The 27,549-nt window shown below is 37.1% G+C and overlaps 2 protein-coding genes across 4 annotated transcripts; both read right to left on the bottom strand.

The window, feature by feature from the left end:
- Nucleotides 1–740: 740 nt before the first annotated feature.
- On the bottom strand, nt 741–6,841 carry LOC129064106 (olfactory receptor 11H7-like). Of its 2 annotated transcripts, XM_054565186.1 has the most exons (2): nt 6,819–6,841; nt 741–1,695 (listed from the first exon to the last, which is right to left on the bottom strand). In XM_054565186.1, exons 1-2 carry the CDS (start codon nt 6,839–6,841, stop codon nt 741–743), a joined length of 978 nt encoding a protein of 325 aa, XP_054421161.1. The 2 variants fall into 2 exon arrangements, with proteins under 2 accessions (XP_054421161.1, XP_054421160.1); XM_054565185.1 differs by lacking the exon at nt 6,819–6,841 and having other exon boundaries at nt 741–1,718.
- An 11,096-nt stretch (nt 6,842–17,937) lies between these two features.
- LOC129064105 (olfactory receptor 11G2-like) lies at nt 17,938–27,370 on the bottom strand. Of its 2 annotated transcripts, none has more exons than XM_054565183.1 (2): nt 26,451–27,355; nt 17,938–17,968 (listed from the first exon to the last, which is right to left on the bottom strand). In XM_054565183.1, the coding sequence occupies exons 1-2, from the start codon at nt 27,353–27,355 to the stop codon at nt 17,938–17,940; spliced, it is 936 nt and encodes a 311-aa protein (XP_054421158.1). The 2 variants fall into 2 exon arrangements, with proteins under 2 accessions (XP_054421158.1, XP_054421159.1); XM_054565184.1 differs by lacking the exon at nt 17,938–17,968 and adding an exon at nt 24,714–24,778 and having other exon boundaries at nt 26,442–27,370.
- Nucleotides 27,371–27,549: the final 179 nt, after the last annotated feature.

The following is a 27,549-nucleotide window of genomic DNA, read 5'->3' as shown; positions in this document are numbered from 1 at the left end:
TTAAAGACAAATTTTTTAGAGCAGTTTTAGATTTCTAAAAAAATTGAGAGGAAAGCACAGCAATTTCCAATATATCCTCTGCCCTCACACATACATGTACATAGTTGCATACCCCATTCTCCCCAACAATTACAGACATTAGTTTCCAGAATGGTACTTTTTTTCCCACAAGGATGAACCTACATTGGCACATCATAATCACCCAAAGTCCATAGTTTATCTTAGGGTTCACTGTTGGTGTTATACTTTCCACAGTTTTGGACAAATGTATAATGACATCTATCCATCATTATAATAAACATACAGAGTATTCTCACAGCCCTAAAAATCCTTTGTCTTCTGACTGTTCATCTTTCCCCCTTCCCCCGGCATTAATTTTGCATGTGTGTGTGTGTTTTTCTCCATAATGAGATTATTTTTTTAATGCAGGGGAAAAGTAGACTCTTCAGGGTTATACATCACAATGCAAATGCAGCAAACAGGGAAGCAGTGCAAAAAGAAAAAAAAAACTTTCCTGGAAGTAAATATGAGATTTTTAAGAACTATTTTTACCATCTGTCTGTGGCAATCTCTTCCCATGGAAATACATTTATGAAAAAAAAATAAAAAATGATCAATACATGATGAATTTTGCTTTGCATAAAAGGACAATTATGGTTATAAATAAAGCCAAGTCAGCTGAGGTGGAAGTACTGAATAATTTTTAGATTTGGAGAGTCATTGGATGTCACCAAATCTATTTATGAAGTATGGGTAATTCTCATTCCACAAAGGACCTGACGAAGGGCGAATTTCATGTCCCTGTTGCGTAGGCTGTAGATGAGAGGGTTTAAGCCTGGTGTCACTACAGAGTATATCAATGTGATGATCTTATGCATAGCAACTGAGTTACCAGATGTGGGACTTACATACATCACCACTATGGTTCCATAGAACAGAGAAACCACAACTAAGTGGGATCCACAGGTAGAGAAGGCCTTTTGCTGCCCAACTGAAGAAGGAATCTGAAGCACGGCTCTGAGCACCAAGATGTAGGATCCTAGGATGTACAACATGGTGAGAATGATGATAAGAGAGCTCACAGAATGAAATGTATGCTCTATGATGGGTGCATGGGCACAGGATAATGCCATCAGTTGGTCCACATCACACAGAAAGTGATCAATGATGTTGGGACCACAAAAGGGTAGTTGAGAAATAAAGAAAATTGTAATTGAATGTCCAAGGAAACCAATGAGCCAACAAAGAGACACCAGAATGGCACAGAGCTGTCCAGTCATGATGGAGGGATAGTGCAGTGGACGGCAGATGGCCAGGTACCGATCATAAGCCATTACACAGAGGAAGAAACATTCAGTTGTGCCCAGGGAAAAGAAGAAGTAAAATTGAATGAAGCAACCATCGAAGGATATGGTCTTGGTTTTGGAAAAAAAGTTGACCAGCATGTTGGGGACTGTGCAGGTCACATACCAGATCTCTAGGAAGGAGAAGTTGGCCAGGAGCATGTACATAGGGGTATGGAGTCTGTTGTCCCACTTCACTGCCCAAATGATGATCATATTTCCAGTCAGAGTCAAGATGTACATGAACAAAATCATTGAGAAAAGGATAATTTGCATTTTCCAGGGACCAGAAAAGCCCAATAAGACAAACTGTGCTACAGTAGATACCCCTGACTTATTCATTGTCTCCAGACTTTGGAGAAAAGACAGAGACATAATGACAAGTCACTTTGCTGCTGAGGCATTTGAAAAGTTTCTTAGTGCAAGGAGTTTGATTGATGGAAGCAAATGTATTGAATATTCTAAAACAAGTCTTGGATAAATCCTGCCTTATTCTGAATGAGCCTTTTGGCCCTGATTTTTTGTTATTGTACAATTCCAGGCTTCTTGAACTGTTTTTTGTCAGTGGATATCATCCATTGAATTTCATCTTATTGTGATGTAAAGAAATCTTGGAATGACATCAGAGGAATGGTGGTTTGAGACATTTTCCTTTGGTCTCTTCCCTTGAAGTTTCTAGAGTTTGAACAGCTATAATTCAACAGAGGATTTCCTGCTTAACACACAAACCCATCTGAGAGATCTGCACATTGAAACATCTAAAGTGGTAGTAAACGGGGAGGCAAGAAGGTAGAAGAGCTCAAAGGAGCCATGGATGCAACCCTGCAGCCTGGAGCTCACTATGGGGCTCAGCCTGGAGAGGGTAGGAATCAGGTTGTGGATGGCATTCCTTTTATCTGGGAGGAGCAAAGAAATTTAATGCATATTCTTGCAAAAGAGGGCAGTATGGGCTGCAGCTGAGCCCAGTGCCTTGGGCAAGGATGAAGCACAGAGGTGTGGCCATGGTTGTCTGGCAATCGGCATTCCAGACAAAGAAACAAAATCAAGAGCCTGGCCACCTTCCCTTAACCTCCCAGAGTTTGCCTCCCCTCAGCCTTCATGTCTGGTTGCAGAGCACGTTATCTGCAAATGCGAGAACTGGTACTACAGAAGCACTTTAAAATTTTTCCTGAGCGAAGGGCATACTCTGTGACTAATCCCTGGGCTGAGTAGAATGCCCTCGGGGTCTGCTGGTGTCACTGTTGAAAGGGCAAAGCAACAAAGGAGGCAATTAGGTTCCCCTAGCTCTCCCCACCCTCACACATTGTGGCTGTACTACTGGAGGCATCTGGCTGTGGAGGACAAAACTGGAATTTCATGGATTTGGAGCCCCATTGACCACCGAATTCCCCTGCAGGTTTGGTCCCCTGGGACCAGAATGACTGTATCCCAGGGGTGCCACCCACCTTTCCAGGGAACACATCCCTGGAGATCTAAAAAGCCAGACAAGTGTAAGAGAGCTAAAAAATACTCATGATTTAGTATCACCTACTGGAAAACAATAGAAAGACTTCTTATTAATCTATTAGAAAAAGGCCACTCATACATAGACACTTAGAGAAGAAATTAATCAAATACCATGAATAACTGAGGTAATGAGGAAGCTCAGAAAGTGAAAAATCTTCAGAAAATTAACTTAAAGACATTAAAATATGTGACTTAAATGACAGAATTAAAGATTGCAGTTTTGAAAAATTCAATGAGATTCAAGAAAACACAGATAGGTAGTTTAATGAACTCAGAAAAAAATTAATGAACAAAATGAGTACTTCACCAACAAGATCAAAACTTTTAAAAGGAACCAAATAGAAATTTTAGAGATGAAGAACTCAATGAAAGAGATCTAGAATGAAGTATCAAGCATAGGAAGTAGAGTTGACCAGACAGAGGAAACAATCAGTGAAATCGAAGATAGTAATCTAGAAATCATGCAAAGGGAAGAAGAGAGAGACTTGAGAGAAACATATTCAAACAATAGTTGATGAAAACTTCCCAAACCTATGGAAAGAGCTAGATCTTTGAATCTAAGAAGCAAACAGAATGCCTAATTACCTGAATTCAAAAAGGTCTTCTTCAAGGCACATTGTGTTAAAACTGTCAAAAATTAATGACAAAGAAAGAATTCTCAAGGCAACCAGGGAAAAATTTAAAAACCTATAAAGGAAAGCTAATTAGGCTATCATCGGACTTCTCAGCAGAAACTCTACAAGCTAGAAGAGAGTGGAACCAAACATTCAAACTACCAAAAGAGGGAAATTACCAGCTAAGAATAATATATCCAGCAAAGTCATCCTTTAGATACGAAAGAGAAATAGAGACTTTTCCAGATATACAGAAGCTGAGGCAGTTTATCAGCAGAAGACCTTTCTTATGAAAAAATACTCAAGGAGGTTATTCTACATGAAACAAAGAACAGAAGGTCAAACAACTATGAATAAGATAACCGATGAACTCACAGCATAAATAGGAATAATTTGTGACATCAAAAACATAAAAGGGATGTGGGAGGCAAATGTCTGTATTTGCAAAAAAGGATAGATATCAAATACATTCAAAAGAAAAAGGACTGCTATATGTATGAACCTTCCTTTTTCATAAACCAAATTATAACCACACACAAAAAGCAAAAACTGAACAAAAAAAGAACAATAACTTAAAAAAGTGGAAACAGGAAAAAAACATGGAATACCACCAAACAAAAACAATAGACAGAAACACAAAAGAAAAGAACCAATGGAGGCACAGAGCTAACAGAAAACAAAAGATAAAATTTCTATAGGAAATTCTCATACATTGATAATTACCCTAAATGTAAATGAACTGAAATCACCAATAAAGAGGCACAGAGTAGCAGGTTAGATAAAAAAAAACAGAACTCATATTGCCTTTGGGAAACACATCTAAGCTGCAAAGACAAAGTTAGATTCAAAGTGAAAGGGTGGAAAGTGATTCTCCAAGCAAATAACACCCACAGGAAAACAGTTGTAGTCATACTTATATCTGAAAAAAATAGATTTCAAGATAACAAAGGTAACAAGAGACAAACATGGAAATTTTATAATGATAAAGGAGACACTACCTCAAGACATAACACCTCAATATACAAGGTCTGGCACAAATAATGCCCTTATTTAATTACAAAATCTTTTATTGCAAAATCATAAGCATATAGTTCTGTAACATAACAATATCACACTCAAACATACCATATGACATTTTAGGTGAAATGTTCAAATTAAAACTAAATTATTACATCCATGTCATTACTCTACCAACCATACTAAAGCAAGCCTTACTTCTGCCAGACCCTGTATATGCACCCACCTAATCAGGGAATGCCAAAACATATAAAGAAACTACTAACAGAACTAAATGGAGAAAGTGACAAAATGCATTCATAGTTTGGGACTTAAATAATTCATTGACAGCTACAAATAGATCACCCAAACAGAAAAATCAATAAAGAAATATCAGCTTTAAATGATACATTAGATCAAATGGACATAATTGATATTTACAAAGCCTTTTATCCCAGACCATCAGATTATACATTCTTCTCCAGTACACATGAAACATTCTTAAGTGTAGACAATATGCTGGGTGAAAAACTAGCTGCAACAAATGTAAGAAGATTGAAATCATACCAAGCACATTCTGTGACCATAGTGCTTTATATTAGAAATAAACTGCCGAAAAAAAAAAAAAAGAATTAAACCTCTCCTGGAAATGTGGAGATTAAACAATGTTCTACTAAAAAATGACTGAGTCAAAAAAGCAACAAAAGGTGAGATCAAAAGATATATATAGACAGCTCTGCCTGGTGTGGCTTGGTTGGCTGGGTGTCGTCCCACAAAGCAAATGGTTGCTGGTTTGATTCCCAGTCAGTGCACATGCCTACGTTGTGAGTTTGGTCCCTGGTTTGGGCATGTGTGCGAGGCAATGATTGATGTTTCTTGCATCGATGTTTCTCTCACTCTCTTCCTCTGTCCCTTGCCACCGCTCAAAAAGATATATATAGAGACAAATAAGAATGACAATACAACATATCAAAACTTTTGGGATGGAATGAAAGCTGTAATAAGATGGAAGTTTATATTATTACAGGTCTATCTCAAGAAATAAGATTTTCAATGAAGTTAATGGTAGATTAACAACCTAGCATTACATCTTAAAGAACTAGAAAAAGAAGAACAAAAACAGCCCAATGTCAGAAAAAGAAAGGAAATGATAAATACTAGAGAAGAATGGAATGAAATAGAGAACAAAAAGACTATTCAAAAATTAATACAACAAAGAGTTGGTTCTTTGAAGAGATTAATAGAAAACAAATGGGACTGCATCAAATTAAAAAGTTTCTACATGGCTAAAGAAACCATCATCAAAATGAAAAGGAAACCAACTGTATCAGAGAACATACTTGCCAATGATACATCAGACAAGGTTTTAATCTCCAAAATATATAAGGAACTCATATGACTCAACACCAGAGAGACAAACAACCCAATTAAAAATGGGCAAAATACTTGATAGACACTCCTCTAGGAGGACATGCAGATGGCCCATAGACATATGAAAAAAAAGCTCAACATCACTAGTCACCAGAGAGATGCAAATTAAAAGCAGTTAGATATAACTTAACACCTGTCAGAATGACCATCATTAATAAGTCAACAAACAGCAAGTGATGGTGAGGATGTGGAGAAAAAGGAATCCCAGCACACTGTTGGTGGGAATGCAAACTGGTACAGCCACTGCGGAAAACAGTATGGAATTTCCTCAAAAAAATTAAAAAATTAAAAATGGAACTGCCCTATAACCCAGTGATTCCACTGCTCAGAATAAATCCTAAGAATCCCAAAATACCATTTCAAAAGAACTTATGCACCCCGGTGTCCATAGCAGTGCTATACATAATAGCTAAGTGTTGGAAACAGGCCAAGTGCCCATCAGTAGTAGATGAGTGGACTAAAAAACTGTCGCATACTTACACAATGGAATACTACACAGCAGAAAGAAAGAAGGAAATCTTACCTTATGAAACAGCATGGATGGAATCGGAGACTATTAACTAAGTGAAATAAGCCAGGAGGTTAAGAAATACCATATGGCCTCACTTGTAACTGGAATCTAATGGACAAAATAAACTAATGAGAAAAATAGAACCAGAGACATGGAAACATGGAACTGACTGATTTCTGTAGGAGGAGTTAAGGGAGAGGGGGAATGGTGCAAGGAAGGGGGAAGAGACTAGTCAAAGAACATGTATGAATGACTCATGGACATGGACAGTGGAGAGGGGAGTGACTGTGGGTGAGAAGGGTGGGGTCAGTGGAGGGGTGCAAAAGGGAAAAAATTGAGACAATTGTAATAGAATAAACAATAAAAAATAAAGAAATTTTTAAAAGATTAATAAAATTGACAAAATCCTGGATAGACTCACTAAGGAAAAAAAAACTCATATAAACAAAATCAGAAATAAAAGAGAGGTTACCACAGACATCACAGAAATACAAAGGATTATGCCAGAATAATGTGAAAGGCTATGTCACTAAATTCAACAACCTAGAATAAATGGATAAGTTTCTAGAAATATATAACCTTCCTATCCTTCATGAAGAATTGGAAAACCTAAATAGACCAATCAATAGTAAGGAAATTGAAATACTCTTGAAAAACCTTCCCCCAAATAAAAGTACAGGCCCAGATCCTTCATTAGTGAATTCTAACAAATATTCAAAGAAGATTTGATACCTACCCTTCTCAAACTCTTTCAAAAAATTGAAGAACAAGCAATACTTCCTAACACATTTCATGAGGCCAACATAAACCTGATACTAAAACTGGGCAAGGATAACACAAAAGAAGAAAAACTACAGAACGATATCTCTGATGAACACAGATGCAAAAATCCTAAACAGCTAGCAAATGAAATTAAAAAATACATGAAAAAAATAATACGTCATGATCAAGTGGGTTCATTCCAGGGGCAAAGGGATGGTTCAACATATACAAATCAATCAATGTAATACTGTACATTAGCAAAAGAAAGGATGAAATAATTTATTAATAGATGCAGAAAAAGTATTTGTTAAGATATAACATTCATTTATGATTGAAACACTCAGTAAAATAGGTATTGAAGGAAAGTGCCCCAACACAATAAAGGCCATATGTGACAAACCCTCAAGTAATATTATACTCAATGGTGAAAAACTGAAAGCTTTTCCTCTAAAATCAGAACAGAACAAGGATGTCTATTCTCACTGCTATTATTCAACCTATTCCTGGAAGTCCTAGCTAGAGCAATCAGGCAAGAAAAGGAAATAAAGGGCACCCAAACTGGGAATGAAGACATAAAAGTGTCACTTTTTGCAGGTGACAGGATTCTTTATATAGGAAACTCTAGACTCCATCAAAAAACTATTTGAAACAATAAATAAAGTTGCAGGACATAAAACCAATGTACAAAAGTCCACTGCATTCCTATACACTAATAGTGAAATTTCATAGAAAGAAATGAAAAGAGAATTCCTTTTGCAATTGCAACAAAAAAGAATAAAATACCTAGAAATAAACTTAACAAAACATGTGAAGGACTTATATACTGAAAACTACAAAGAATTATTAAAAGAGAATGAAAAAGACATAATGAAGTAGAAAGATATTTTGTGTTCATGGATTGGAAAAATCAACATAGTTAAAATATCCATATTTCCCAAAGGAATATACAAATTTAATGCAATCCCCATCAAAGTCCCAATAATATTTAAAAAAAATAGAACAAAAATCATCAGACCTGTATGGAACCACAAAAGAAGCCAAATAGCCAAAGCAATCCTCAGAAAAAGAATGAAGCTAGAGGTGCCACACTATCTGATTTCAAATTATACTTCAGAGCAACAGTAATCAAAACAGCATGGTATTGGCAGACTAACAGGCACACAGGCCAATGGAACAGAACTGAGGGCTCAGAAATAAAACCGCATGCATATGGGCAGATAATTTTTAACAAAGAAGCCAAAAACATGCAATGGAGAAAAGAAAGCCTCTTCAGTAAATGGTGTTAGGGAAATTGGAAAGTCACAAGCAAAAAAATGAAATAAAATACATTTTGTCCTCATGTACAGAAATTAATTCAAAGTGGATCAAAGACCTAAAAATAAGATCTGAAACAATACATTACATAGAAAAAAACCATAGATACTAAACTTACTGACCTTTGTGTTAGAGAAGATTTTATGAGTTTGACTCCAGAGGCAAGGGAAGTAAAGGCAGAAATAAATGAATTGGACTATATTAAACAAAAAAAGCTTCTGCACATCAAAAGAAACTGCCAACAAAACAAAAAGGCAACCAACCAAATGGGAGAAGACATTTTCAAACAGTTTCAACAAGGGGTTAAAATCCAAGATATAAAAAGAGCTCATACAACTCAACACCAAACAATCCAATTAAGAAATGGGCAGAGGACCTGAACAGACACTTCTCCCAAGAAGACATGCAAATGGCAAACAGATATATGAAAAGATGATCAACTTCACTAGCTATTAGGGAACTGCAAATCGAAACTACAATGGGATACCACCTCACACTTGTTAGAATGGATATTATCAGCAAGACAAGTAATAACAAGTGTTGGAGAGTATGTGGAGAAAAAGGAACCCTCATTCACTGCTGGAGGGAAAGTAAACTGGTACAGCCACAATGGAAAGTAGTATGGAGGCTCCTTAAAAAATTAGGAATATGACCCAGAAATTCCTCTTCTGGGTATCTACCCAGAAGCTTGAAAACATTTCTTCACAAAGATATGTGCACCACTATGCTCACTGCAGCATTGTTCACGGTGACCAAGCCATGGGAACAACTGGAGTATCCTTCAGAAGATGACTGGATAAAGAAAATGTGGTACATATATACAACGGAATACTACTCAGCCATAAAAAAGATGAAATACTGCCATTTGTGACAACATGGATGGATCTTGAGAATATTATACTAAACAAAATGTCAGTCAAAAAAAGCTAAGAACAGTATGATTTCAGTCACATGTGGGATATAAAACTGAACATCATAGACACAGATAGCATGATGGTGGTTACCAGATAGAAGGCTTTGGAGGTGGTAAAGGTATCCAACTGTATGGTGACGGAAGATGATTTGACTTTGTGTGGTGGGCAAACAATATAATATACAGATCATGTATCATAGAAACCTGTATAATTTTATCATGTATCATAGAAATCTTTATAATTTTATTAACCAATGTCACCCCAATAAATTTAATTTAAAAAAAGAAATCTTGAAATGAGGCAAAAATGGTTTATCTTATATCTACTTTTTTTTCAGTGAAAGCTGTTCATATATAGCAATTAGTGTTATTCACTTCAAAATGTGAGGACAAATATGCTCTCATTTAAAAATGGATTTGAATCTGACACTTCTTATAGACTTAAATGGAATGAACTTTGACACTGTGTCAGATATCCTTCATCCCCATACCTGAGGTCTTTTCATTAGGAGTATTAGATTTCTGTCACTTTTTTCCATGATACCAGAAGAAAATTAACAAGGATATTCAGATAAATTCTTTATATATCTGTTTTTTATTTGAAGATATTTATACTACACTACAGCTCATTTAATGTTTGGTATTTAATTCTTCGCTTTTGGAGATGAAAAGTCACTATTAATCACTTTATGATGATTAATTTCATATGATCATCTATCATGCTTCATATACATTTAAGAAACACGTAATTAAAGATGACCTTAACATGTGAGATGTACTGGAGTGAAAATCACCAGAAGATTCTCTTCTAAAACGCTTCTTACTGATACCTCAAGTTTCCTTTATTTTTATTGTTTTTAAAGATTTCATTTATTTATTTTTAGAGCAAGGAAGGGAGGGAGGAAGAGAGAAACATCAATGTGTGGTGGCAGCTCGCACGCCCCCTACTGCGGACCTGGCTCTCAACCCAGGCATATGCCCTACACTGGGAATCGAACTGGTGACCCTTTGGTTCACAGGCCGGCATTCAATCCACTGAGTCACACCAGCTAGGGCTCAAGCTTCCTTTAAAATTCACTATTTGGAAGATTTTATTTTAGTCTATTTAAAAATAGGCCCCCATTTTCAAAATAACACAAATCAAGGGAACCAACGTTGTTTCAAAATTAATGATTCATTCCTATTGCAAAATTCACTTATTTCCTTCAGAACACTGTCACCAGGGAAGATGTCTTTTTAAGAATCAAACACAACTCAGATAAAAGAACACAATAATAACTTTAACATAGTTGAATCTCCAGAAATTTTTTTAACAAGATACTTTTAACTTTTTGACTGATAAGAAAAAATTTTCCTTAAAAATAATTTTCATGGAGGTGGTGTTAATAGAATGCTTATAGTACTCACTAAACATAATCAAATAGAAAAAACCCTTCTATTAGGTGATTTTATGTTAAATATGATAAATCTATTTATAATGATGCAGCTATGTGAAATAACTAAATTAAAAATGCAGGAGGTGAACTATGAACCTATTCATCTAGAAGCAAACATACCCTTCCTATTGAGCTTGTTATGTCAAAGCAGGTTGTAGTCTTTTGAACAAGAAACCAAGAAGAGAAGGAAATTGAAAGATGAGAGTAAGTTTAAAAATTCTTTTAAAACTGACTATTAAGAGCTAAACTAACTTGGATCGATGATCATTTCAGTGACACATCTTGAAAAAATGATTATCCACTATGGGAACTCTTTGCTTTCCAAACAAGAAACCTCTCCTCATACCATATGATCTCACCTATAAGTGGAACCTAATCAACAAAACAAACAAGTGGGTAAAAGAAAACCAGAGACATGGAAATAAAGAACAAACTGACAGTAACCAGAAGGGAGGGGGGAGGGGGATAACTGGGGAAAGAAAGGGAAGAGTCATCAAGAACCTGTATATAGGACCCATGGACAAAGACAATGGGAGGGTGAGGATTGAATGTGGGAGGTGGTGGTGGGTAGGGCAGGGGAGAGTAATGGCGGGGGAAAACAGGGACAACTATAGTTGAACAACAATAAAACAAAAAAGAAGACAAGAAAACAGTGATGCAGAGAGCAGCCACTTACCTCTGAAACACCAGCAACAATGACTTGAACTCGGGTTCACAGACTTTGGCTCAAAATCAAAATGCACAAGACTTAGCTCCATGTGTTTGAGCTGTAGACTGCTCTATTGGACAGTAAAAAACAAACAAACAAAAAACGTCAAAGAAAAACTATTAGTCAACTAACAGAGAAAGCATGGTAAATGAATCTCACAGATAATTTCTAACATGATTGTGAGAAGCAGTTCCTAATATGTTCACCAAATTCTGTGTGAATCTTAGTTCTCATACACACTGATTTGATTTTACCCTTAATTTTAAAATTCCATATTTTGTGACATTGTAGATGAGTAATGGGATGGATAAAGAGAAGGCAAAAAAAAAAAATCCTTGTTTTCTTCTGGTTCCAGTCCCAGTGGATAGCTAGTTCCATACTGTTTTATTCAAAATATCTTTAAAAGTCATACCATTCTTGGTGCCCCAGCCACTTTCTGAACAGGGGAAGACCTGTGGATGACTTTAGCATGATTTAGTACACTTATTTTGGAGAGTAGAGTTCCATGGTGCTCTAAATACCTTGGGAGGTTTTTTTGTTTTGTTTTGTTTTTGAGTTGAAAGTAAAACCAAATTTTTGATACTCAATCTCTTGAGCACATTGAATAAACAAAGAATAGGGGCATAGGCCCACCTGTGATATGTAATAACAGCAATGCCTGTCAGGGAAGATGCCTCCTCTGTACTATGAAGCTTTACAGGGAGGCCACAAAGATGCTCTTTGACTGGCTTTAATGTAGGAGCTCTGTGAGAGAACTTCATGCATGGCTTATTTTACCTCCCTTGCACCACAAGATTCTAGTGGCCTGTTTCCTTAGGGTATGTTGAAACTATGTACTATATATATGCCATTTCAGTTGCTGTTGAGAATTCTCAGGTATCTCTTCATGTGATCCTATAACTTTCCATGTTTTCCCTAGGTACCTTCTTACTTCTTGCCTCGGGGTTTCATTAATATTTATGATAAGTTGGTGCATAGGGATTATTAAAAATAATGTGCTACATTAACTATGGGGAGACTCCCTGGTCTCCTTTAGCTTGTGTTTCTCAAACATGATATGTGATTTTTTGTGCCACATGATGCACAATGCCCCTAATTAAATGCTTCCTGAAAGACAACTTGACTGGAGAAGATAATTTTATGTTATACAAAATATGTATGTATTATGGAGGAGAAAGTATAGTTTGTGATAACGTTTAAGATAAAAACTTTGATTTTTTAGATAAATATTGTCTCCAAATGCCCCATGTTTTCTGACCACTGTTGTCAAACATGCTTTGGTAGTAGAAAGGTTTGAAACTGTATATCATCACTTACTACCTGGTCTATCGTCCTGGAGCACCTGATTTCATGCTCAATATGGCCATAACCAAGGAGGTCTTCTCTTACTTTCAGTAAATTGACCTCTCAGCTGATGGCTTTTCTTTCTTAGCATGGCGTTTGGACACAAAAAATAGCATTTGTTCTTGGGATAACTTCTCTGAATACCTTTCTGGGACTTTGCCCTACAGCTTTCTGAAAGGCATAAAAATATGTTTAGGGCATTGTTATTCCATATTACAAGTAATATTGGGGCTGTCACAATTGATTTGGGGAGGAAGCACTATGAGTAAAGATGTCTAATTGGGAGAAAACATATTTAAAGTAAAGCAACAAGATTGATCATTGTAAAGTGCCAGGCTGAGGCAGTGGATCTATAGGAGAGAGGACTGCATGGAACAGTCTATTGAATGAAGGCTTTGATGGCAGGAAGAAGAGTTTGTACTTTATCTCTGTGACAGAGGTATGAAACATACTTGGTTTTTTTGTGTGAAGGCCTCAAACAATGGAAAATGTTCACTACTGGGTGTGTTGTTTTGTTTTGGTGGCACCTTGACCCATGGTCTTTAAGAACATTTATTTTTTGAATTTAGAAGATTACACTTCTCCTGAAAGGTTCCAGACACACATGCATTTGATTCCTTCCACCAGCTGGGATTGAACAAGGGAAGATGCATCACAGAAAAAGAACATATATTATAATAACACCCTGTAATTACTCAGTGAAGTCTTGCATGCTTAAAATGTTTCATTGAGCATTTATTATCAATAACCTGAACTTGAACTGCCAAAGAACTGTGAAAAATAGGTCTCTCTCTCTCTACTTAAGTGTGAGCCAGAACACAACTTATTGAAGCCATTCTCTACTGTTGTTATAAATAACTTAGGTCAGAAGTGACAAATTCTCCTCTTTCAAAGATGTCTTATTTTGGGTTAATTCTTAATCCCAGGACTTTCTCTTTTTTTAAATATTTTTATTGTTCAAATACATTTGTCTGTATTTTCCCGCCACAACTTTCCCCTGTCCCCCCTCCCCTCACCTCCCTACCTCAATCGTTCTCCACTTTGGCTTTGTCCATGGGTCCTTTATACATGTGCTTTGACTTCACTCTTCCCCTTCTTTCCCCCATTACCTCCTTCTCTCCTCCCCTCTCGTTACTGTCAGTTTGTTTTTTCTTTCAACGTCACTGGTTATATTTTCCTTGCTCATTTTGTTGGTTAGGTTCCACTTATAGGTGAAATCACACGATATTTGCCTTTCACCCCCAGGCTTATTTTGCTTAGCATAATGCTCCCCAGTTCCATCCATGCTGTTGTAAAGAGAAGTAGCTCGCTCTTTCTTTCTGCTGTGTAGTATTCCACTGTGTAAATGTACCATAGTTTTTTGATCCACTCATTTATTGATGGGTACTTAGGTTGCTTCTAGCACTTGGCTATTGTAAATTGTGCTGCTATGAACATTGGGATGTATAGGTTCTTTTGAATTGGTGTTTTGGGATTCTTAGGGTATAATCCCAGGAGTGGAATTGCTGGGTCAAAAGGCAGTTCTGTTTTTAGCTTTTTGAGGAAATTCCAAACTGTTTTCCACAGTGGCTGTACCAGTGTGCATTCCTACCAACAGTGTACTAGGGGTTTTCTTTTCTCCACAACTTTGCCAGCACTTGTTTGTTGATTTGTTTATGATGGCCACTCTGATCAGTATGAATTAGTATCTCATCGTGGTTTTAATTTGCATTACTCTGATGGCTAGTATTTTTTGCATGTGTCTGTCTGATTTTCCCAATACCATTTATTAAAAGAGTCTGTCTTTACCTCTTTGTATGTCCTTTCCTTTTTTGTCAAATATTAATTGACCATTAAGTTGTAATTTTATTTCTGGGCTCTCTATTCTGTGCCATTGATCTGTATGCCTGTTCTAATGCCAGTACCATGCTGTTTTGATTACTATGGCCTTGTAGTATAATTTGATGTCAGATATGTGGTACATCCAAATTTGTTCTTCTTTCTCAAAATTGCTGAGTCCAATTAGTGTCTTTTGTAGTTCCATATAAATTGTTGGGATATTTGTTCTACATCTGTGAGATGTGCCATTCATATTTTAATAGGAATTGCATTGAATCTATAGATTACTCTGGGTAGTATGGACATTTTAATGATGTTAATTTTCCCACCCATAAAGACAGTATATTTTTCCACTTATTTGTATCTTCCTCAATTCCTTTCTTCAATATCCTATAATTTTTCTTAGTACATGGTCTTCACCTCTTTGGTTAAATTTGTTCCTAGGTACCGTATTTATCTATCTATTTATTTATTTATTTATTTATTTATTATTATTTTTTCTGCAATAGTAAATGGAGTTGTTTCCTTAATTTCTCTTTCTGAGAGTTCATTATTGATATATAAAAATGCTATTGATTTTTGAATATTAATTTTTTTATCCTGCTACTCTACCCAATTCATTTATCAGTTCTAGTAGTTTTTTGGTGGAGTCTTTAGGGTTCTCTAGATACAGTATGATGCCATCTGCAAACAATGACAGTTTTACTTCCTCCTTTTCAATTTGAATGCCTTTATTTCTTTTTCTTTTTTGTCTGATTCCTGTGGCTAGAATTTTCTGTACTATGTTGAATAAGAGTACCAAATGTTTTTCAGATCTGTCCTGGGCACTTGGAAGATCAATATAAGTGCTTTCCTTGTTTGAATGGTCCAGTAGTGGAGTGCAGCAGCTACACATATAACCTAAAAAGAAAATGGGCCTAGTTAGGAAGGACTGAGAACATCATTTTAGGATGCAAGCATATAATTTGGTGATGACAGAAGACAACATCCATTCTGGCAATCTATGTTGTGACTTACCGCAGCTGGATCAAGTTCATAATTGAGTGACTCAATCCTATAATACTTAACTCAGTCCTGTTATATCACAGTACTTGGAGTATAATAAATGATAATGTCACAATGATTTGGGTGTAAGTACTGTATGATACCCTGTGTGTTTCTGGGCAAGTTAACATCTTTTTTTCCAGAGCTCTTATGAAAATACTGTTGAATACATATGCATAGTACAGTTCCTGGAACATGGTAGGACCTGGAAAATTTCACAGTAGTTGTTGCTAATAATAATGCTACCATCAAATATGATTACGAAGTAGGATACATTTTTAGCATATTCATTTAAAAACATAAATGAAAAACAATAAATTTAAGTGAACCTAAAACACTAGATTAAAAAGTCATTTGGTTCTAATGTATCACATAGCAAAGCTATGAGCAGTTTTCTTTGGTTGCACAGACTTATTTTAGTGGCCTCTTTGTATATTATGATACATTACAATATAGAACTTGGTCTTCTATAAAGGAAGAAGACATTAAAACATGGTATTGTTAGTAATTCAAGATACAGACAGTAAATGATTGAAGGAAGTTCATTACATTACCTCAGATGTACATAAGAGTAAGTGGGTATAAGTTCTACTTAATTGGGCATTGTAGAAAATGAGCTACTGAGCACAAACTTAAACAGCCTTTTGATACCAGATTATGTACTTTATCACATTTTTGAATAATGAGGCATTATTTTGTGATTTGTTAGGCAAGAAAGTTTCAGAGATTGCTAAGCTGAGGGAGATCTGAGTAAATAGACACTGGGGTCCACAGTTCATATAACATAACGTTTTTATATTAATGAACACACTGTGGATAAAACCAAATATCCAGAAATATAAAGCCCACAAAAATTTGCAAAAATATACTAATATAAGTGATTTCACACTGGAGCTAGCATTCGTTTGTCTTAGAAAAACTGCAGTGATGCCTAGACAGAAAAATTACTTACCCTTCATCATAGGGCTAAGTGTGGGCAAAGCTGGGAATAAACACAGCCTGTATCTTCTCATTGATGGGTCTCTTTCCTTTACATGGAAACAAAACCCAGGCGCCTGACCCCGAGAAAGCTAGGATATACAAAGTTAAACTGCTAAAACTCCCTTACCTCACTCCCAAAGTCCTCGAAAGAAACACAGCAGCAGGGTACTTCTGTGGGCAATGTAATAGCCAGTGAAAAAGAAGTACAGCCCTATAATGAACCGGTCCTTGAGGTGTAGACCTCATTTGACCTATTGATATTTTCACCAAGGATTCTATATGCTATCTCAATCACCCCCAGGCACCCAGGTATTTCACTTATCTCACCCGGCAGAGAAGATTCAACAGGCGAGTTTTATATATTGGTTACTTTAGCTGCAGGGTAGTTTAAAGAAATGGGGCATGAAACTATGAGGAGATTTCTAAAAGAGAGTGCAGGTAAATGAAGGGGAAGGGAGTATTGCTGAGACTCACAGGGTGCAATGAAAATTTCATCTTAGAGATCACTGGGAAGTCTTCAGTCTCTCCGTGGGCAGGTTTAGGAATCCCTCAGGATTCCTTAGGGCAACATCTTTCCTTACCCATAGTTTTCAAACAGTTTAGGTTAGACTGGCTTCCAGAGCAAAGGCAGGAATAATGTCTTAAAGGCAATAGTGAGATGTCTGTGTGGATTTTCAAATAATTTCTTTTTGTTTCCAGGTCTTTTTTTACTGTGAAATATAGAGAATGTTCATAAATGTTCACAATTGTATGTTGTTTATACAATGTAAGAGTATGTTTCCTTCACATACCTTGTCATCTGTGAAATTTTGCTTCCAGTCCTGAATTACTAACAGACTATTTCTTTTCTATTTGTTCTGTCTTTTTTTTTGGTTTTCTTATTTCTTTTTTATTTTATTTTGAATTACTCAAGTGCTTTTATTATTTCATTATCCTCCACTACCCTTTTAATTGTTATATATATATACATATATAACTTGTGTTTTATGCATAACAAAAATCATCATTATAACAATTTTTAAACGTATGGTTCTATGGCATTAAGTACATTCACACTGTTGTGCGACTATTATCACCATTCACTTTCAGAAATTTTTCATCTTTCCAAACTGAAACTCCATACCCATTAAATAGTAACTTCCCATTCCATCCTACCCCAGCCCTTGGTAATCACCATGTTACTTTCTATCTCTAAAGTTTATTACTTTAGGTACCTCATATACGTAGATTACACAAAATTTGTCCCCTTGTGACTGACTTAGTTCACCTACCATAATATCTTCAAGGTTCCCTTATGCTGTAGCACGTGTCAAAAATTTCCTTCCTTCTTTAAGGCTGAGTAATACTCCATTGTGTGTGCATACAGCATTTTGTTTACCCACTCATCTATTGAAGGGCATGTGTTGCTTTCACCTTTTGACTATAGTGAATAATGCTGCTATGAACATGGGTATATGAATATATACTTGATTCCCTACATTCAGTTCTTTTGGGTGTATACCTAGAAGTGGAATTGCTGGATCATATGATAATTCTTTCTATGTTTAATTAACTTTCACGGAACTGTCATACAGTTTCCTGAAGCCTTTGCATCATTTAACATTCCCACCAGCAATGTGCAAGTGCTCTAATTTCTTTACATCTTCTCCACTACTTTCATACTTAAAACAAATTGATAATAGCCATTCTACTGGATGTGAAATGGTATCTCATCAGAATTTTGATTTTTTTATCAGAATGATTAGTGATTTTAGTATCTTCATGTTCTTAAACCATGATGGTCACTGTGTACGTGACCTTTTAAATACGTGATCTTTCTTATTCTGAAGTAGATTTCATTTTGTTCCTTGTTTGTTGAATATTTCTATCATGAAGGAGAGTTGAATTTTGTCAAATGACTTTAATACATCAGTTATGATGATCATGTGATTTTTCTTTTATTCTGTGAATGTGACGTATTTTATTCTGTCATTGTGTAATACATCACAATGAAATCAATGATTGATTTTCATTGCTGAACCTTGCAGGAATAAATCCCACTTGGCCATGATGTATAATCCTTTAATATGCTATTGAATTTGGTTTGCTAGTATTTTTTTTGAGAATTTTTGCATCTATATTCATAGGCATATTGGTCTGTAGTTATCTTGTATATCTGGCTTTGATATCAGAAAGGGCAAAAAAATCAAAAAGACTCAGGAAGAATGAAGAGGCATTGAGGGAAATGTAGGACAACCTGAAATGTAATAATATCCATATAATAGGGACCCCAGAAGGAGAAGAGGATGAGGAAGAGATAGAGAAGCTGTCTGAAAAAGTAATGATGGAAAACTTCCCTCATTGGAGGAGAGAAAAAGTCACACAAGTCCAGGAAGCACAGAGGATCCCATTCAGGAGGAACCCAATGAGGCCCACTCCAAGACACATCATCATTAAAATGAGAAATATCAAAGACAAACAGAGAATCCTAAAGCAAACAAGGGAGAAAGAGGTAGTAACATATAAGGGAGCCCCAATACGGCTAGCATCTGACTTCTCAACAGAAACACTATAAGCCAGAAGGGAATGGCAAGAAATATTCCAAGTAATGAAAAGCAAAGGCCTGCAACCAAGATTGCTCTACCCAGCAAGGCTCTCAGTTAAAATGGAAGGTGAAATAAGGATTTTCCGACAAAAGAAGGCTGAAAGAATACACTTCTACCAAACCAGCACCACAAAATATGCTAAAGGGACTGCTTTAAGAAGATGGAGAAAAAGAGTCTATGAATACCCAGTTCCTTTCACAATCATCAATACTTTATATTACCAATATTTTTAATACTTATTAACCTGATTGTGACAATGATGTGTTATTTTAATTGTTACTTTATTATTTACTGAAACTAAACCTCTTTTTGTATATTTCTTGCCTATTTCTATTATTTTTTAAAAGTTTTAAATGACTTTTTGGTAATCTTTATCCATTTTATGATTAAATATTTGTAGAATTTTTTCCGTAAAAAATAACAACCATTAACCCTTTTTTAGATGTGTTGCAAATATTTCCCTATTCTATTACTTGTCCTTTAAATTTTTTATATGTATATTACCATATAGTCTTAAATGTTTAATATAGTTATATTGTCAATATTTTACTTTACAGCTTCTGGGTTTGTATGTTACTTCAGGGTAAGAAAAATATTATTATTACTATTTTGTTTTAATTTAGACAATATTTTATTTAAAAATTCTATCCTAAGAATCCCAAAATACCAATTGAAAAGAATCTATGCACCCCTATGTTCAGAGCAGCTCTATTTACAATAGCCAAATGCTGGAAGCAACCTTCAGTAAATGCCCATCAGTAAATGAGTGGATCAAAAAACTGTGATACATTTACACAAATGTACCAGAAAAAAAAAGGAATCCTTACCTTCTGTGACAGCATGGATGGAACTGGAGACTGTTATGCTAAGTAAAATAAACCAGTTGGTAAAAGACAAATTTGGGACAAAATTCTATGTAGAATAATGATAAATAGCCTGATCACATAATATTCCTGTTGTGAAAATACTGAATTTCCTTCAGAATCACATTGGCTTACTTCAATCACATTGGCTTACTTCAATCACATTGGCTTACTTCAATCACATTGGCTTACTTCAAGACTAGTGAGAAGGCTATGTCTCCATCCCTAAATACATGACTTTGCCTCCATTGTCTTTAATCACATTCCAATGAATTTTTCTTTGAATCTTCCCACTAAGTCAGTTATCCCTAATAGTTTTTCATATGCTTTCTGCTTTAGAAAAATATTATTTTGAATTTTTTCTGAAAACTCCTTAGATTTTACATAATGATTTTTAACTCACTTGAAAATTTTTTGTATAATGTGTGAAATAGAGCTCTATATTTGTTTTATTTCAAGTAATACTGGTCCATGCACCTTATTTGTTGAATAAGACTTATTTTACCCATTGATTTGAAATATCAACTTAATCATATATTACATTGTTAGGCAGGTATGTACATTGTCTCTAGGTTGCTCATTATATTTCATTGATCTACTTGATTATTTCTGTGCTGGTGTCATGTTGGTTTAATTGCTGAGACTCTATAATGGTTTTAAATTTTTTAATATTTTATAATTAACTTTGACATTTAAAAAATAGATAAAATTAATCTGCATTTAAGAAAGAAAGAAAAAGAAAGAGAGAGGGAGATGGAATTCCTACCTTTTGCGACAACATGGATGCAACTGGAGAATATTATGCTAAGTGAATAAGCCAGTCGGTGAAAGACAAATACCATATGATCTCACCTATAAGTGGACTCTATTCAACAAAATAAAGTAAAGAACAAAATAAACCACAGGCATGGAAACATGGAGTAGACTGAAAGTGACCAGAGGGGCTGGGGAAAGAGGACAATGGTGGAAAGAAGGGGAAGGAACTAGACAAAGAACATGAATGAATGACCGATGGACATGGACAACAGAATGAGAATTGACTGTTGGAGCTGGGACTGGGGGTGGGATGGGCGGCGACGGCAAAGGGGGAAAAATTGAGACAACTGTATTAGAATAAACATGATGTAGAAATTTTTAAAAAAGTATGCTGTTTAATTTCCTTTCTTTGAAGCATTTTACAATTTTCTTTCTGCTGTTTCACTATACTGTAATTGGGAAAGACATATATGATTTCAGTTTTTCAAAATTTATTGAGTGTTTTGTGGCCTAAATATGGTCTATCCTGGAGAATTAAAATATTTTAAAATTTTGTTATGAACCATGGTATCATGAAGTGTATTTATGAGTGCACATGTGTGTGAGTGTGTCCATTCATGAGTAGAGACAAAGGGAAGGGGATGGCAGAATCTTAGAAGAAAGTTAAATACCTTTGAACCAAAAGGAGACAGTATATTGGGGAAATTGAAGAAAGCAGTGTGTGTAAATCCAAGCAACAGCTGAACCGTGGCCACAAACTTTCAGGGATGGCTGATTTTCAGTTTTCCTTCTGAGTGGTGTCAGGTTTAGCTCTGGTTCATGCTTACCTCAGGATGAAAACAACTAAGAGCTCCAGTTTCATGTGAGCCTTGGGTTCTCATCTCCAACTCTCCAGCCAGGCATTATCATGAAACATAAGGATTTTAACTATAGGTACGTGCTCTCTGAACATGAATGACTTTAGTGCTATCAAGCAATGGTTGTTGGTGCCCATTCAAAGCAGAGAGCAACCCCCAATGTGGGGTGCAGTGAGGAAGGAAACTTTATTTAGTGCAAACTGCTCAGTGGTAATGTCACAAGTGAGCACAGGTAACCAGGTTCTTGGTGATTGCAGACAAAAAATGAACTGAACACACAGAGTTTATAGCAGAAAGCGAGAAAAAGCAGATTTATTAAGCCACACAGAACATGGGAGCAGGCCAACTCTGAGCAGAGTGGAGCAGAGAAGAGTGAAGAGCCTAACAGCAGCAGCAACATCAGCCCCGAACTCAGGGGCTAGAGGGCTTTTATTTCTTAGGGTGGGTCTCCCTTGATTTCCTTGATTGCCTGCTGGGAAGAGGGTCCCACAATGCTAATTCATTATAATGAAGTAGGGATCAGGTAGCATCTCCTGCGCAGGTGCAGTCCCGATTAACTAGGATTTAATGCTTTTCCAGATGCAGAAACTCCCAGACTTAGGACAGGGTCTCCGCCCTTTATCCATGTTCTTTATCTTAGCCTTGGGGCACCTCTGGAGTTTCCTCCTTCCTGACTATCTCCTGCCTCAGTAAGAGAGTGCTGGTGTGAAGCAGCCCTGGTGCCAGGCCCCTCTTCAGCCAGACAGCTCAGCTCTGGTCTGGTCTGGTCTGCTCTGCTTCACTCTGCACCTGTCTGTCTGTCTGCTCATGCATGGAAAGCCTCAGTCCTATTGGTTGGATTCCAGGAACTCCATAATGGCTGGCTCAGATGGCAGAAACAGTACAGGCAGGCAGTTCGGTGCAGGTTTCTCCCTGAAGGACAGTTTACATGAGAGGCCCCTGTATAGAAATGGCTGCGAGGATGTTTATTTTCTTCCCAAATAGCCACCGGGAGCCCTTTTTAGAAGACATCTTTCTTAGGGGTCTGCAGTGGTCACCACTCAGACTTTTATAAAAAACGTGGCTTATGATTTTCCTATTGTTTCTCTAGATTGTTAATATTTCTTTTTTTTTTAATTTGGTGTTTTTCTTTATTTTTTAGCAGGATGGGAGATTGAAGTAACTTAGCCTTCTATTGGTAAAACCTATGTTTACTTAAAAATTTTAAATAATATTTCAGTTTGGATTTTAATTTACATTATATTGTATAGTCATCCTTTTTTAGGGAACTCATTACTAATTTTTTACGAGTGGTTAGTTAGGTGGTGGTTTACAGAGAATTTCCAGAAACACTTCTGTTCTGTAACCTGAGGTGCGCTTGCAAAAAGTCAATGCCCTATAATTAGCTATAGTTAAGTCCTTTTGCACATGACACAAATCCATGCTACACACATGTTGCTTCTCATGATCTCCCATAGTATTTAGACTTTCCTCACTCATTGCACTGGTACCATTTAATAAAATGAAACTGTTGCAATTTTATTGTACATTTCTATCATGAGACTGTGAGCCTTAAGGGGGAAGAAAATGTGTCTTATATACTTTTGTATCAAATTCATTTCCTGGTTCAATGTCTAATATTGTAGGTGCCCAACAACAATAAAACTACATAACTGAACAAGGAGGGAGAAGATATTTAAACATAAATGTGATAAACTAGCTACAGTTTAGAACAGTATATTTGTATCATTCCTAAGAGGAGAAAGACATTTCTCATATATTCACTAAAGTACCAGAAAGTATGAATGAAATATTATTAAGGTGTTCTTAAGACTCTGTTTCAACTTTTCTACAAATGAACAGGCTCCTGAGAAACCCTAGAATTGTAGGGCATAAGGGAGTGATTTTCTAGATCTAATTATCAGATAATTTATCTAGACAATTATTCAAAAAATCATCCTTTGTTTAATAACAACCATATTATTACTTATTTTTCAAACAAATAATATAGGTACAAGTTAAAGAATTTTAGAAGTTCAAAAGGGGGTATGAAGAAAATAAATCTACTTTACTCTTTTCTTCTTCAGACACTAAATTCTCCTCATGAAGCAACCCCTTTTATCAGTTTCTGGATCTTCTTCAGGAGCTAGTCTACACATTAACATAAAAGGCAGTTACACTCTGCTACTCACCTTGCTCTTTTGACTCAACAATATATCTGGGAGCTATTACATAACATTCCTTATAGAGTGACTTCATGTTTTATAAAATTGAAGACATGTTATTTCATTGTACGACTGAATCATAGCTTATTTAATTAGTTCTCTATTGATGGGAACTGACATTTTTTCCCCAACATTTTGCTATTACAACAATGCTGCAAATGAATATTCTTGAGGTTTTATCATTTTCCACATGTATGAGAACAGTAATGGGATAAGTACCTTAGAAGTCGAGTTTCTGGGTTAAGGGGCATATGCCTTCTACATTTTGATAAAAGTTGTCCTATTGTTCTATACAGTTTGTATAACTCTAAGTGCAAGAGAACCCATGTCACCATCCTCAATTATAGTGTTATCAAACTTCTTGATCTTAACCCATCAGTCTGATGGGTTAAAAATGAGATGCTGTTACTCTGCAGAGATTGGCTTGGAGTGGGTATGCCTCTGACCGGCCTGTAGTGTGTGGGTTCTTGATTTTGTGCAGGAAAGATTTCACAATACGAATCTAGGTGATTTTGAGAATTTGTTTATTAAAGCTGGGGACAGTGAAACGAAGGAAGAACTTAGGGTAGAAGGAGCAACAGGAAAAAGCCTAGGCGGCGCTCTCCTTTGGCTCCCTAGAAACTGTCACATGTCGCATGGCGGGAGGGCCACGGGTTGCCACTCGTCCCAAGTCCGGCAGCAACTGCCGCGAGGGGGACGGAGCGCATCGCAGGGAGCCTGGTGCTCCCAGATCTGAGGGTTACCTCCCGAGCCAGCTGAGATGGGACTGGGAACTCTGAATCCCGCAGAGCCCATGGTGGGGTGGGGGGTGGTCACGGATGGGGGGAATAAACACAAGTCATTGTAAACACTTCTGTTTGTCAGAAGAGGGGATGTGGCACATCCCCCTAGTGAGGAAGGCCCAGAGTCCCTTTGTTCAAAGGCTTTTATTGAAAGGGTCATCAGTGGGGCTAGGTAACAAGAATGCACAGGTTATCTCATTACATCAGTATGTTAATGTTCACAGAGAATGGGTGATGTATTGAAGAAAACAAATGGCAGGAACACACTGATTTACTTGGGTCTGAGAGGAGACCAGTAAACAAGAGAGACAACTAAACTTTAGAGTGTAGTAAACACAGGAGTGCCTAAGGGTATAGGGTTAGGGTCTGTGAATGATGTAAATTTCTTTCCCAGCATGAGCTGGCTATATCTTCAGAGGGAAAAACAAAGTGTACTTTAAAGAATTTACTTTTAGGCCTGATTTCTCTGGGAACTGCCAGATTTGGTTTAGGAGCATCTCCGGTATTGTTTTGAGCCTGAGCCAGGAGGGAGGAAGGAGCCACCGTGAGCCAAGGAGACTTCTTTTGGATAGAATGAGGACTCTGGCCATATCCAAGCCGAGCCGATGGGTGGGGGCTTTTTTGACCTTTTTCCGTGTTCCCCAATTTCTTGTCTGCTTCCCCTATCATCTAATGTTTGGCTTAGGTTGCCCCTTCCATTGAGGGGTCTTACCCATCATCAACAAGCGATCATCACAGGGCCAAACGAAGAGGCAGGAGCTACGCCCCTGTCAGTGGGACAGGTTTTGTTTCCTCAGTAGCCTGTTTTCCCAAGACCTTCTTCATTATATCCAACCTTAGGGCCCTCCTGCCTGTTGGCAGGGTTACAGTTCCTGAAACCAGACAGGGCGTTTCCCAACAAGAAATGTTATAGGAAAAAGTGAACAAAGGTGGGGCTACTGTTGGCTCAGTGGGAAGTCAGAGAAAGACTGCCTTAGAGACAAGACTGGGGGTAAGCCTGGTACAAGCTGCTGCTGCACCCTACTGCTCTGATTGCAAGTCTCATGGGGACCCTTAAAGTTTTGGAGAAGTAAAAAGTTCATGCCTGAGAAGGGGCATGGGCATGCTCTAGAGTGAGCTTGTGCCCAGTCTGTGGCTTGAGCTTTTTTTAATCTCTCTTCTGCAGGTGGGAATCTCAGGGGAGAGTTTCAGCAGAATATTCATAAGCTTTCCAGGTGCACTTCTAATATGCTGATGTATCAAAATGAGCATAAAGAGGAATCTGGGATTATTCTTTGGCCTGCTTTATTGTTTTACTTTTATCTTGGGTCTATCTGGCTCTAATGGGGTTTTTGTTATTTGTTTTTCTGACTTTGTCTGCCCTTGGATTTAGTTGGCACAAATTGTATTAATTGAGTTCCTGTTCTCCCCATCCCCAACTAGGGTGATTTAATCTATGTATTCTCTGGTTAGGGAAGAGAGATATAAACCATTTGCTCTCAAGTGTCCTTGCTTAGGGGAAATAAGGTCTTGCAGTTTACCAGATGGCTGTAAGTTCAAATTGTTTGGCCTTGTTTAAGTCTCTTGTTTCAGTTTCCCAATTCTACTTGCCCAAGAATTTTCCTAGATTCTTATTATCTTGCCTCATAATTGCTTAAAAGCCTTGTTGTTGAACACTTTTTATATTCCCAGAAGTTTCTGCAAGGCCTTTTTTATATCTTTGTTCCTAAGGCTGTATATCACAGGATTAAGAAGCGGGGTCACAATAGAATAAAACAGAGTCACAATCTTCTGCATTCCAGCTTCATGTTCAGATGCTGGGCTCCCATACATGATCAGTACTGAACCATAGAACAGTGAAACCACAGCCAGATGAGACCCACAGGTGGAGAAAGCCTTTCTTCTCCCAGCTGCTGTAGGGACCTTTAATACAGCTCTTAGGACTAAAGCATAGGACATTATGATGAAAAGAAAGGGAATGATGAGGGGTAGAGGACTTAAAATGGAGAAGACTAGCTCTACAACAGGATCTTTTTTGCAAGTGAGTGCTAAAAGAGGACCTGGGTCACACAGGAAGTGGTCAATGATCCTGGAGCCACAGAAGGGCTTTTGGGAGGTGATGATAATAGGGATCAAGAACCAGAGGAATCCAAGTACCCAGCAGCTGACCACAAGATTGGTGCAGAGACGTCCAGTCATAATGGTTGGATAGTGTAGGGGCCGGCAGATGGCCAGGTATCGATCAAATGCCATAATAGCCAAGAAAAAGCATTCTGTAGATCCCAAGGAGAAGAAAAAGTAGAACTGGAGAAAGCACCCGGAGAAGGAGATGACTTTGGTGTCAGAGAGAATGTTGGCCAACATGTTGGGGACAGTGGAGGTGACATAGCAGATCTCTAAGAAGGAGAAGTTGGCAAGCAGGATATACATGGGGGTGTGGAGCCTGTGGTCCAAGCGCACAGCACAGATGATAGAACCATTGCCCATGAGGGTCAGGAGGTAGACAACAGAGAAGAGCACAAAGAGGAGAGCCTGGTCCTCCCTGGAGCAAGGGAAGCCCAAGAGGATGAAGCCAGTGATGGTCCTGGAGTTGTTGGAGATTTTCATGGGTTTATGAACTGTGAAAGATAGGCAAATACTCAGTGACTGGATGGAGACAAATGGGGATCCAGATTTATGTTTAAACTATCTTGGGAAAGAAACTAAAGACATATATCAATAGCTACTTTTTCCTTTAAGACTGAATATTGACCTGGGTTGCTTCTTTCTTCTCATTCACATTTTCACTGTGGACTCAAGAA

Source organism: Pteronotus mesoamericanus, unplaced genomic scaffold, assembly GCF_021234165.1.
Source record: "Pteronotus mesoamericanus isolate MK-2021 breed Mesoamerican mustached bat unplaced genomic scaffold, CSHL_Meso_final contig_164, whole genome shotgun sequence".
Taxonomy (NCBI): domain Eukaryota; kingdom Metazoa; phylum Chordata; class Mammalia; order Chiroptera; family Mormoopidae; genus Pteronotus; species Pteronotus mesoamericanus.
This window is presented reverse-complemented; position numbering and strand designations above follow the sequence as displayed.